At 31.1% G+C, this 14,913-nt stretch overlaps 1 protein-coding gene across 1 annotated transcript; it reads left to right on the forward strand.

Moving 5' to 3' along the window:
• On the forward strand, positions 9,546-13,985 carry LOC109325728 (growth-regulating factor 1-like). The gene is made up of 5 exons (XM_019558254.1): positions 9,546-10,201; positions 10,934-11,146; positions 11,697-12,087; positions 12,791-13,871; positions 13,905-13,985. The coding sequence occupies exons 1-4, from the start codon at positions 9,787-9,789 to the stop codon at positions 13,569-13,571; spliced, it is 1,800 nt and encodes a 599-aa protein (XP_019413799.1). The 5' UTR covers positions 9,546-9,786; the 3' UTR covers positions 13,572-13,871; positions 13,905-13,985.

The following is a 14,913-nucleotide window of genomic DNA, read 5'->3' on the forward strand; positions in this document are numbered from 1 at the left end:
CGCAAATTTAACTATAAGAACCGAACCACTCTTGAATGGTTCGATTTGGTTCCACGGTTTTTCCATTTACTTTTTTTATAAAAAATTCAAAATGTATCCAAGAAATATTGTTTATTCATAAAAGGATAAACATTACTACTATCATTATAAAAAAATTATAAATCATATATAACAATATAATTTATGATTAGTAACATATATATCAATTACTAAAATATATAATAGTTACATTTATAATTTTACATTTCATAATTAGTAACACATGTAACAATACATGTATAACAATATATGATATATGTAGTTTCAAACTCAATAACACATAAGTTGGAAAATATGTTCCAAATCATAAGACACTAGGAAACAATTTAGTAACTAATAACATATATAATATTAACTTAATAACAATTTAGTAATATATATAACACTACAATTCATACAAAAATTGATAATTTAAGCTAGAAAATTAGTTGAAGAAGTTAAACAATAATAAAACATTATCCGTAATCCCTATTATATATTTCTTTAATATGCGGTTCGGTTCCATCGGTTCCTAAATTTCTAAAACCATAAACCGAACCAAACATAAACGGTTCCTTAAAAAAATAACCAAACCGAACCGCGAACCCATATTTTGCAGTTTGGTTTAGTTTGATTCTATCGGTTTCACGGTTTAAACCGGATCCGCTTACACCTCTAAATTCATATTAACGAAATACCTTAGAATATTATTGATAAATTATAAAACAAGGAAATTGGTATTTGAAAACTAAATTAGTTGTTCTCAAAATCATTTTCAAGTTTAAAATTTTATTTTCTATTCCTATGTTAAAATAGTTGAGTGGTTAATTAGTTTGGTTAGGATAGTTAATTTTTCTATCCTTTATATAAAGGATTTCAATGTAATTTTGCTTTTCAATTTTTTTCAATATTTAATAAATAATATTATCTTTTTCATTTTCTTGTTTCATCTTTCTTGTTTCATTAAGAAGATTCAAGCATGCCTCATACCATTTTAACATGGTATCATAGCGTAATTAATTTTTTGTTAGTTTCCGCTTTTATGCTTCTATGAAAAACTTCCATCTCAACTTACTACAAGGAGCAAGAATGGAGAGTGTCCATCGGAGTCCTGGTTGAGGCACCTGATGATTGTGCCGTTCCATTTCAAGATTCTCAAGAAAATTCATATCAACAACTTTGTATGGGCCTTTGTGTTGTTTACTAATCAAATAGGCATGCTCATTTCATTTCTTGCACAGTAATAAAAGATTAGTGCATATATTCTTCTCAAAAGTTTCTACCATCTTCTTGCTTTCAATCATGTAACAAGTAACAACACTCATAAGCAAAGAAGAGTGAATCTTTTTTTATTCAATTATGTTTATTAAACATGTAATGTTGGTATATGAACATTATCAAGCAATATGTAGGTTCCCCTCTAAGATCTTTCAGAGTTCTTGAGATTCCTTCTTATTCTTCATCAACTACCCCAAATTATTTCTTGTCTATAATACTCTATTTTCTTTACCTCTCTCATTAAACACACAACATTGTTAAAGTGTGTATTTTTTCTTCTTTGAAGCAACATATTGAGGTCAAGATTAAGGTCCCTTTTGTTTTCTCTCTTTCATCCATTATGGTTGGTTTGGTTGGTTAAGCTTATGTCAAAATAGATGGTTAAGCTTTGGATGAAGTTGCTTCTGCCTATGGTGGTTAAATGTCAGTGTTGCTTTACATTCAGATTTTAAAAATGATAGATGAAGATTCACTCACCAGTAAGAGGAGGTATTAGAGTATATAATTGTGTTCAACACAATTATTTCAAGGTTGAAATGCTTAATACATTCCAGCTTGCGAGGGAATGTTAAAATAGTTGAGTGGTTAATTAGTTTGGTTATGATAGTTAGTTTTTCTATCCTTTATATAAATGATTCAATGTAATTTTGCTTTTCAATTTTTTTCAATATTCAATAAATAATATTCTCTTTTTCATTTTTCTTATTTCATTTTTTTGTTTCGCCAAGAAGATTCAAGCATGACTCATACTATTTTAACATCCTTAAACAATATATTCACATTTAATCATTCTACTCTACAAAAGTTAGCCTTTCCATGAAAATGAGAATTATACAAGATGACAGAAACACTATTTTCTAAATGAGGATCATGTCATGTGCTCCATAAATAAAAAATAACAAGTTAGCCTAGGAGTTCATGTGCTCTTAATTTTTTTTATCTACTCCGAACTCTCTTTATTCTTAGTATTAAGAGGGGATCACGTGATAGCTTTCGATTTCCATCACAATATTAAACTATTAAATATTAATCCACCCTCCTACGAATTTGCAATAAAAAAGCAAAATAAGTGTTGGGGGAAGTTGGATTAATGAGAACGAGTACCTTCAAAGATTTTTGTGAGTAAGTACATTTCACATCCCATAAACATAATTTAAATATATATTGAATTTATTCCTTTCATTATCAATTAGTTTTAAAATGAAACCTTATATTCGAGACAATGGCCAACTTCTCTATGATTATCATGTGACAAAAGATATCATTTGATTATAGTCAAATATAACTCTTTGTCGATATGGTCGACTTACTTTTGTAGAGGGTACATGCTCAGAAGTTAGTCTCATATTATACATACATACATACATACATATTAAATATTGGCTTAAAAGAAAAAGAGAATGATGTGGCCAAGTAAAATGAGTGGCTATAGTGAAACCTTTTTTGTAGCCAATGAGAAGAACAGGTTGTGGTGAAACATCTTTGTTTTTGGCCATACAATTCTCAAGGCTTTGGCTATAAATAGGAATGCTCCAAGCCATTGTAAGACACACTAATATTCTAGCTTTAGTGCATATTCTCTCTTTTTCTCTTGTTCTGATATTGTGAGGAATATTTTAGTGTTTAAGATGTACTTGAGAGAGAGTGATATTGGGTGTACTTGGGTTTTGGGAAGTGAGTGAAACACTTGAGTGAACTTGTAATTCTCTTTTATCATAGTGATAATATCATTGTTGCTCTTCAACCGTGGACGTAGGCAAATTGTTGAACCACGTTAATTTCTCGGTGTCATTTTCTCTATTTAAATTTCTCCACGTGTCTTCCGCTACAACATTGCATAGACATAATTTAAATACATATTGGATTTATTCCTTTCATTATCAATTAGTTTTAAAATGAAACCTTATATTCGAGACAATGCCCAACTTCTCTATGATTATCTTGTGACAAAAGATACCATTTGATTATAGTCAAATATAACTCTTTGTCGATCTGGTCGACTTACTTTTGTAGAGGGTACATGATCAGAAGTTAGTCTCATATTATACATACATACATACATACATACATACATACATACATACATACATACATACATACATACATACATACATACATACATACATACATACATACATACATACATACATACATACATACATACATACATACATACATACATACATACATACATACATACATACATACATACATACATACATACATACATACATACATACATACATACATACATACATACATACATACATACATACATACATACATACATACATACATACATACATACATACATACATACATACATACATACATACATACATACATACATACATACATACATACATACATACATACATACATACATACATACATACATACATACATACATACATACATATCTATATATATATATATGTATATATATATATATCATTCTTTTGGACATAGTTTAAATATCTATTAAGTTACTCATCTCATTGTTGGTTCTGAGATTGAATATTTAACGCATCTTGCATAAGTGTGGAAATAAGATTATCACAGTGTGGAAAAAATCTTAATTGTTCTTCTCGGATTTCATCACGGCTTAACATATGTGTCGCACTCCGATTTTCGGTTGCACGACCTTATTTAGACTCACCACTACATTTTTTCAATCAAAAATGTAGAAAAATCTTTTGGCCCAGTCACATTGGACTTTGGACTTTGATATCCAGGTTCGGGAGTCGATTACACACTATTGAAGGTATTAGCACCTCAGTTGTCCGTTTGAACGGTACCCTACTAAATTGCATGGATTATCAATTGTGTTATAATTATATTTTTACCAAAAAACTTTATTTCATTATTATGTCTGACAATAGTGATCTTGGTCCTACGTATCCCCTTTTGGGAATCAAGACTACGTAGTTCTTTAGGTAGAAAAAATTTATTTGTTGTGTTGATTTTATTTCTTAAAAAAAGTAAAATTTGAACTATTATTTTTTAAAATGAGTGAAGCATAGCCTTTACATCCGACATCGCATCTCATATTAAAATTTAGTTAAAATTTATTTAAAAAATAAAATATTTTTAAGACTTAAAAATATAATTAGTCATATTAATATAAGAAGTGAAGTGTAGCCCTTACGTCCGACACCGCATCATACCTTACAATCTTTGAGTTAAATATTATTTCATTTTTTTGTTGACTCATAGATGCTTGTTGTTTTTTTTGTTTTTTTAAATTTGTTTTAAATGGATATATAATGAGAAACTAATTAATTACATATTTTACTTCAAAACTAAATATTTATTAAAAAAAATGTTGTAGTATGTATGCAAAGGGTGTATTGTTTATACATTTACCTTTTTGATGTAGTTATAATTATATGTTACAATCTTGATAATTATTATTACCAATGCAAGTATTGATAACAAAAATAAAACAACTATACAAGAAAGTAATGAAAAGGACATACCTCTCATAGCGATTCCAATAACAATGAAATGCTGCAACACGAAAAAGGTGCAAAAAAGGTTAACCGATGCAAACAGACATACAGTGGAGGTAGGGACTTTGTGTAGCACAGACTCAGAGACATCGTTTGGACATATATATGAATCTTCTCTACAATGTAGACTAATGCAATTATAATTCCTCTTGAGTTTCTTTGTATTTTTTTTCTCATTTTTTGAGCGGTGTTCTTGTGTATGAGAGATCTTGAATTATTGTGGATTTCTAGGTTTTTTGTTGGATGAATATGTGTGAAAGATAATGTCAAGAGAAGAGAGAAAGGATTGAAAAGCGAATTGTTTTTTAATTGAGAGGATTGTTGTGATGTAGTAGATTATACATTTTGGATGGTTCTGGTTATCTTTTAGTTGAGGATTCTTAGGAATAGGTGATGAATGAAAGATTTTTTAGATGAAATTTGATGGAGGAGTTTTTTAGATGAATGATTTTTTAGAGGATGGCGATTTGTTTCCAGAAATTTGATTTCATGTTTCATATGCCTATTTAAAGTTGAATTTTGAGACATGCTTGAAAATCAAATCAAATCCCCTATTAACTTCAAAGAGAAAGTTAAGGAGATTTTGATTTTTGCTTTTAATTAAAATTCAAAAATTTGATTTATGCTATTATGATGTTTAAAATTCAAATTTAATAAAAGTCATAAATTCAAATTTGAATCATTTTTATTTTGGAACACATAAAAATGTTATTTTTTATATAAACCCAAAATGTTTATCTTATTGTTATTTTTTTGAAAAAATGTATTTTGGGCCGGACAAAATTGGGTATTCACAATATGTATGATGGAAGTGTTCTTTTAGGCTTTGTTTGGTTGACAACAGAAAATGAGAAAAAAGAAATAGGCGAGAAAGAAAAAGGTGAGAAAGAGAAAGAGGTGAAATAGAGTAGATTTTTGTGATGTTTGGTATAATAGAAGAATGAGAGAAAATGAATAGAAAGAAATATTTTCTTCTCTTTCTCTTTTGTTTGGTTGGATAGAAAATGAGAAGAAAGTGATGATGTTATGGTTCAAATTACAAAAATGTCTATAGAGTAAAGAAAAGATAGAGAAAATGTTGTTTTATTATTAATTAAGAGTAAATGTTATAATTTTAAATTATAAATTTTATTATAATTTTAATTAATATTTTCAATTGATATGGTTTATGACATAGTTTGAGACACAATTTGGGACAACAAATCATTATCCAGATAAAGTCTATCTTTCTCTTCTCATTTTCTCCTCATAAGTGGAGAGAAAGAAATTTTGTGGGCCCACATACTTTTTTCTTCTCTCATTTCTTTCTCCCCTCTCAACCAAAGGGGAGAAACTCCCCAATTCTCTTCTAATTTTCTCTCCCTCTTTTCTCTCTTCTCTAATTCTACTCAACCTTAGTAAACGGGCTGAAGGTTCGGGCAGTGCTTCTCTAGTATCCAGGCTAGAGTTCTTTAGGAATCTGGATATAATTGACTTGGACCTGCCAATGGAGGTACCTGAAAAAGTTCTCCGACAATCAAGTTAATAAGACTATAAAGGTAATGCTCGGGAGTAATAAATTGAATAGAGAAATAGATATAGCAAGTATGAATGATAATGATAATTAATGTGTGTTACTTCCTGATGGGGGAGACCCCTGTTTACAGTGATTGAGGTGAATGACGTAGCTCTGGAGAGTACTGTCGGCATGGCTGACCATTCTGACATGTTGGGGGCGGCTTTTCCCATATCAGGCGGCTTTGACAATGCTGTACATGGTATATAGCTGACTTGTAGCATGTGATAGGTCTAACAATCATACATATTGCATTATGTTCTGGTCATATGACAGGAGGGTAAGTGAGGTTGTAAGGTGGTGCGATAGTGCATTGTTAGTATCGTATCAGATGGAGAGTGATCCTGAACCCAACCTATGATATCCGATCATGATAGGGTCGACTTTTGAGCAAACTCTTTGACCGGTCGTACTTGACCTTTACTTGGTCAATTATGCCCAACTTATTATGAATCAGTGATAAAAGTTAGGAGCCCTAAAATTTGAGATGAAAGTGACGATTCATTATTATTGGTTTATGAAGGTGATGTCGTTTTAATGTGAACCCCGTTATCAAGTATCTTAATATTTGGGATGAACGTGAATGATATTTATTAAACAGAAATATAAGTAGAATTTGGTTAAAGCTGGGGATTTCAATAAAGGGTATCTGCAAAGTAGAACAAAATGATGTTATATGGTAGTAAGCATGTGAATATTTTAAGCAGGGTACACCTTTGACCTCAAGTAACGCCACTGCTCGATGAACGGCGTTGGGGCAAGGTACCTATGGGTAGGTCTATTTCATGTGCATCCTAATACTATATATAACCTATATTTATTTTTTACCATCTATCGTACCTCTCAAATTGATCATGATATTGGTAAGTGGTATACGAATTCAACTTATTGTTAACTAATTAAATTATATACCAAATAAACTTAGATATTTATAAATAAAATACTAATATTATTTACACTATTTCGCGACTTGGAAGCGTATTATGTGTTAGAAATATAAACAATGTATTGTCTTATATATTATATATTTCATTTTAGGTTTGACGTGGCGACGCATCTTGTTCTTGCAACCCACCACCACTACTACTTTGGCCTATTTAACTTAAAGAAGAGTGAGAAGTTATCCAGCGGATTTTGCAAGGCAAACTAACTCTTATTATTGTTATGAACATTTACTCCATCTCTCCATTCATTAAAGTAAAAAAAAAAAAATATGAATATAATATACGGTGTAAAAATTTATACATAATTAATATATTATTTACTATTTAAAAAAATGAATGATGAATAATATATGACGATGTAAAAAATTCTTACAACATCTATATATACATATTTTTCTTGATAAATATATCAATAAAAATAATATTGTATATAATACTTAATTTATCCATTACTTTAACTAAATGTTACCCACAATTTTATAGTATCTATACTATATATAAAACCAAAATTTGAAATAACTTTCCTCATGGTGTAATTTTCATTTCCAATATTGCCCTTAACATTATTTAATTTTTACAAAAAAAACTATATAATCCTAAACAACTACCACCAATATATTAACTAACCACATATCTCACCTTAAATTAAACATTATCATAAACACAAAAAAATATAATATAAAGTACACCGAACACAACAAATATATTTTAGTTCACAAAAATGAAATATATAAAAAATAAATATGTAGTATTACACAATATTCGCCGGCAGGCACGAAGTGCCTGTACACACTAGTGATTATAATTATAATTAATACATGGTTTTTTAATTAAAAAATATTACCTTATATTGTTTTGGACTTTTACATCAATTTATATTTTTAAGCTTAAAATTGATATGGCACAAAAATGTATATTTTTTACAAGATATTAGGACAGATAGAATACAAATCATAATTATCATCTTTCATCCTTCCCAATTTATAATTATCACCTTTCATCTTTCCCTATATATTCTCGATCTTTTTTTGAACTATATTTAATTTAATCCCATCTTAGATCTAGTTCTACTCAAAAGATGAAAGATAATAAAATATTTTTTGAGTAGATTAATATGTTCTTTTATTGTTACGTTATGGTTACTTAAAATGTTAAAAATAAAATATAGAGAGAAGAAAGGTTCTCGAACCTGGTGAAAATTAAATTAGGCTCTTGCATAAAAAGACATTCACATCCTTCTCGGTCCAGCGACATTCCAAACTTTGCCGCGTACGTTTCCATCTCCCAGAAGAAACTTGAGTAGACAATGACCCAAAATAAAGCTATTATCCTTTTATATATTAAAAATAACAATATACTAAACTATTTTGTCTTGAAATTGGGCATATGCTGCTAAAAAATGTTTTATCTAATAACCAACTAGTAAAAAATTAGTACCAATGAACACTAACAGTATAGTAATATTCTCTTTAACTAATCTTTTAGCCAAGTATTTGCAAGACAATATTCTGCATACCCATAAAGAGTGTAAGATAAAATTTATGTGGAAGTGTGGAACTCATATTATGTAGTTAATCTCATTTATAAATTCGATTCATAGTAAAAATATTAAAAGGGCAAATATCCACAAAATTTATGTAGTAATCTTGTGAGACAGCAAATATTATCTCATTCAAACGTTGGAAACAAATATATTTAAGAGAAGAAAATGTATCATTGAAATTAAATTTGTAAGATATTTTTACAATCTCATTATATTATCTAATCTATATTTAATTATTATTAACTCTTAAATAATAACAGTATAAATATATACAAATCTTTACACCGGTAATGTATAAATATTAAATGTTATATTTAATAACAATACAACATGATATAAAACTAGTTATATGATAATATAAAAAATTATACACAATTGCTACATTATCTATCATGTATTTAAATTTGATTAAATAAGTATTCACTTATAGTGTAAGAGTTTTTACACTTCATCAACTTATCTATCATTAATTTATTAACTGTCATTGACTCTAAAAAAACAAATATAAATCAATAATAGATAATATGCTAAAAATATAAAAAACTTTTGTACAATTAGTACACAAATTTTAAAATCATATATTTTTATCATTAAATATATAATTGAATTAAACTATGTTAAATTTAGTTTCTTCTTTCCCCATCAGTCTCTCTTTATACATATACAATTATTTTATCTTTGGTAAGAAATAAAGTCTCAAAAACAAAACCAGTCTGGTTTCTAGTTTCAGTTTAGCTTTAAGGTGTCAAGCATATCTTCTTCTATTCCTACTTTACCCTCATTTCTTTGTCTATATCTATATTCTCTAACCATAACTTGTACCTTCCTCTCCTAAGGGAGCTAGTGTATTCTTATTCTTCTTCTCTCCAACAAAGATGCTTCATTTCCCTTCTCATATTCCACTACACTAGTTCTTCTTGCACCCTTTTTCTCTATATGGATCTTGGGGTGGTGGGTTTTGATGGGTTGGTGGGTTCAAACACTACTACTACTACTACTACAAGTGATGATGGCTTTGTTTCTCTTGCTTTAGATCCTGAAACAAAGTACAAAGGGTATGGATCTGGTGGGTTTCTTAAGCAAGAGAGATCTAGCACTATTACTAATGAAGATGAATGGAGGAGTTCAAAAGTTGCAAAGACTCATGGTGACTTATTTGCTTCTTCTTCTTGTTCCAAACCAATGTTGCTTCAAGAAAGGGACTCTTTGTTGAGATCTAATAGTAGTAATAATAATAATGCCACTCTCTTTTGTGATGGACAACAAATGCTGAGTTTCTCTTCTCCTAAATCAGAAACTTCCTCAAATGCCACATTGCATTTTTCTTACCACCCTTATAGCAGGGATACAGGTATGCATATATACACATAGCAATAGCATTTTGAGGTTCTTTATGTTTTGGTGGAATAAACAAAAAATAATATAATTAAAGATTATTTGAAAAAAAGGATTTTTTTGGTGTAGTTTGGATTTTTATTTGGATTATTTTGATGTTTGTTTGTGTTATGAAAGTGGAAAGTGGTATCCATAGTGGGGAGCTAGAATATGAGTTGTTGTTAAATAATGACTCAACAGTACTGGTGGAGGGTCTTTTCATGGAAATGTATTGAGTGGTCTAAAGTCTAACTAAGTCATGTCAAGAGAAAAAAAGTAGAAAGCAAAATAAAATAAAGAAAATCTTCAGCAAATTTTCTGTTTTCCTGTTTTAGGATGATGGATATTAAGAAATTTATGCATAGTAAACTAGAGGGTACTAAAGGAGAAAAATATATGAAGCCATCTTAGAGGGACATAATAGGAGCAAGAAAAGAAAAGAAAAAGCTACAATTTTTAATTGATTCTGCACTACCAACTTTCTCTAAAATCTATTTCCCCCCTTTCCATACCACAAAAAAGTTGACTTGACTGTTATTTCTGCAAATCAAAGTTTAGCAAAAATCTAATAAATGTTTCACACCACTGATTAAACACACTCACATGTCTTATGCCTATGTTATGAAACAGCTTTAATTAAATTTGTGTTCCTTTTTTGTTGTTGATTTTTTACCTTATTGTCTTTGTGTGGGGTATGAATATTGATCAGGTTATAGTTCAGGAGGCATGCATGGGGCTATAACAGGGTCCAGAGGGTTATTCACTCCTTCTCAGTGGATGGAGTTGGAACACCAAGCCTTGATCTATAAGTACATAACAGCAAATGTGCCAGTTCCTTCACATCTTCTCTTCCCAATCAGAAAAGCTCTTGATTCTGCTGGCTTCTGTAACTTTTCAAATGGAGTTTTTAGATCCAATGCATGTATGTTAATGTTCTTTTCCATGGCCTAATAAAAATACACTTTCAATAATGTCCACAACTAAAATGGAAAAGAGAATAATGATTATGAATATTAATCTGAAGTGGCTACTGCTGATTTCTGCAATAAGAATATTTTTCCTATATAAGTCATACATGATACATAGTCTTATGGATTTTTCTCAGTTTTACAAATCATTATTGTCTCCAATTTTAATTATATGTTTAATGATATAGCTTATATAGTCTTATTCAATGATACTTGCTCCATCATTTGTAGTTTTATATAATTAACTGAGATTGAACAGAGGGGGGATATACAAAAATAACTAATATCTAAAGGATAAATATTTTTGAGAAAAACATATAAGTATGTTGAGAGTTGATACAATAACAATTTCGAGAATAAAAATAATATATGTAGAATACTTGGTTTCATTTTATTTTTGAATTGTAGTATTTGTTTGTTTTCTTCTTTCTGCCATAACTTTGTCTTAGTTTGTTCTAATTAGCAACTTGTTTATGTTGTGGATTGTTTTGTTTTACGATGCAGTGGGATGGGGAGCTTTCCATCTCGGATTCTCAAACAGCACCGATCCTGAGCCAGGAAGGTGTCGTAGAACGGATGGGAAGAAATGGCGGTGCTCTAGAGATGCTGTTGTGGACCAAAAGTATTGTGAGCGCCACATGAACAGAGGCCGCCATCGTTCAAGAAAGCCTGTGGAACAAGGTCAATTAGGCCATGCTGGCATCGCGACCACAACCGTTACAACTACAACTCCAAATGCCACTACTAATAACAACAATGGTTGTTCCTCATCACTGTCAAGTTTGATGCCCGTTAACTGTGCATCCAGTACCCTTACCATTGTGCCTCACCAGGAACATAAGAATACGCAGCATCCTCTGGCATCTAATACTTCTCCAGCCAACAGCATCAACAGGTGAGCTGATTGACCTTTTTTGTTTCTAGCTTGTTGGCATTGTCACTCCACGAGTATTCTCGATGTTTAGACAAGTTGTGTAGATGAAATCATTCAACAATTTAGTAATGGACAAAACTTATCTATTCATTTGTGATAGGAACAATGCTAGAATCAAAGAATCTAATATTTCATCCTTTTAGACAGATAATCAAAGAATCAAGTATTTCATCCTTTTGGGCAGATAATGACTGGTTGATAATTGTTTTAGGAAAAGATGGTCTTGCAATGGTCAATTTTTGTTACTTCTTTTTTATGGTGTCTATAAAACAAACGCTGTTACTTTATCTATGAGGATTAGGTGCTTTTTCATTCAGGAAATATGCTTGTTTGTTGTGTATTGGACACTATCAGTGTTCTAAATTGTGGTCACTGCTGCCGTTGTGGTGTGCCAGTGTGAATTATTCTGTGAGTAAAAAAATATTTTTGAAATCGATGGGATCTGATGCGGCCTCGTGTGGTTGTGTTGCAATCCAAATGCGGTACGATGCGGTTGTGTTGTTGTCCAATGTGGTTGTATTATTATGATTTGATATCACACTACATTTGCGGTATGATGTGGTTGCCGCAGTCACTACTACCGCAATATAGCCGCCGCATTACGTGATGCAGTCCGCAATTCGAATCTCTGGTCACTATTTAAGCTATTTTTTCCTTGATGCAGGATTTTTATGAATAACAACGAAGAGAATAATGCAAGTGAGAGAATGCAAGATAGCCTTGCCATTCCAATGCTGCCTCCTACTCTAGAGCTGAGACCAAAAGAAAACATCCGTTTTATGATTCATAAACAGCAAATCCAATCATATGAAGAATCCACAAGGAATGATAATGAGTTTGGGCTTGTCACTTCTGATTCCCTACTTAACCCTTCTCAGAAAAGCTCAACCTTTCTCAATACCAAAACCTTCAGTCCTTCATCGCAAAACCAAGATACCGAACCGCAACATTCCCTTCGGCATTTCATTGATGACTGTCCCAATGATGACATGCAATCAGATCAAACACAACTATCCATTTCAATCCCAATGGCTGCTTCCTCAGATTTCATGTCATTCTCTTCCTCAACCACTAATGAAAAGCTCACATTGTCACCTTTAAGGCTCTCAAGGGAGTTAGATCCAATTCAAATGTGTTTGGGTGTTGGAAGTGGTATCAATGAATCAAATACAAGACAAGCTAATTGGGTTCCAATTACTTGGGAAAGTTGTTCTATGGGTGGTCCTCTTGGAGAAGTTCTCAATCTTAGTAATAACAATAATAATGCAAGTGAGCATTGTTCAAGAAACTCCTCTGCCCTAAACCTCATGACTGAAGGATGGGACAATAGTCCTCCAATAGGGTCATCATCTCCTACAGGGATTTTGCAGAAAACAGCATTTGGGTCACTTTCCAATAGCAGTGCTGGAAGCAGTCCAAGAGCAGATAATAATAACAAGATTTAAGAAGGTGCAACCTTATGCAATGACCTACTTGGATCAACCATGAAACCCTTATTGTAAAAACAACACTTGAGATGTGTAAGCCATGCATGGAAGAAGAAAAGAACTTTGTGCTTTGACGAGTTTAGTTATGTGTTCAGTTTTATGTAATTTATATAGTAATATCAGTAAGTGGAAATGTGTTATTTGTTTCATAATTCGGATGTAGCTGTTTTTGCTTTGCTTGAATTTGTTTTTATTATTCATGTCTTGTGAGAGTTTTGGCAAAGTTTGTATTCAACATTAAGTGATATTGGTCGAAGTGTGTGGACTTGGGTTTATAAGGACATGGCTCAGGTTTTTGGGTCAAGGGAGAACTCTGATTGCATGCATAATGGTAAAAGCATATTAAGGCTAAAGTATTACTTTTTGTCAAAATTAACTCTTCATTCGGGTAGTCCAATTCCAGATTCAAGTGAAGTGATTTCCAACCATCGAGATTATGGTATGATTAAGTGTGAAGATGATTTTGGGTTTTGTAAAGTATGAGCTAGTAATGTCAATGTAAAGTAGTTTTGTTAAGGGTTAGTTAGAAAAGAAAAGTAGTTTTGGTATCTAAGAACTATAAACTTTCAACTAAAATCTCACAACTTTCTTTTTGCTTCACAATTATAAACCACAATATCAAGTTTGCCTATATGCTTGATTCCACTTAAGCAAGGTTTCATGTTTGAGTCTTGTAGATGGAAAAAATGCCAACTGAGAGTGTTAGCCCCACATACATGTGGATGTTCCCGGCTCGGACATGATTACCTCCAGTGTGAGAATACGTATGAAAAAAAAAAAAAAAAAACAAACAAAGCACATATGATTGAATCGTTGGATCAAATGGTATATGCTTTCCTAAGCAGAGTTGAGTTTTGTGTATGGAAATATCTCATCTGCGGATTTGTTCGTAAGTGTAGTTTTGGAGGGAAAAAGATGGAAAGAGAGGTTTTGGAGTATTCTCATTAATATATTTCATGACTCAAAAACATTGTCTTTCTCTCCAAAATTTAACTTGTAAACAAATCCTAAATAGTGTATTTCATCATATTGTTAATGTTTTTAACTAGAAGCGGATTACCATCTATGAAAGATACACGTGGTCCAAAAAACCACAGTTGCATGTTTAAAGTTAAAATGAAAATATAAACATATTTGTAAAAATGTTAGTTTTTTTACTAATAAGCATGGGCTTGCAAGGCTCCAACAATCTAAGTCAACCTAACTCATATTTTTGAGTTAGTTCGGTCCATTGGCTAGTTTGAGCATTTTCCATGTTAGGTTTTGTTATTTGGGTAATTGGGTTGGCTTTAGTCAAAAT

The sequence above is a fragment of the Lupinus angustifolius genome, chromosome LG13 (assembly GCF_001865875.1).
Source record: "Lupinus angustifolius cultivar Tanjil chromosome LG13, LupAngTanjil_v1.0, whole genome shotgun sequence".
Classification (NCBI taxonomy): domain Eukaryota; kingdom Viridiplantae; phylum Streptophyta; class Magnoliopsida; order Fabales; family Fabaceae; genus Lupinus; species Lupinus angustifolius.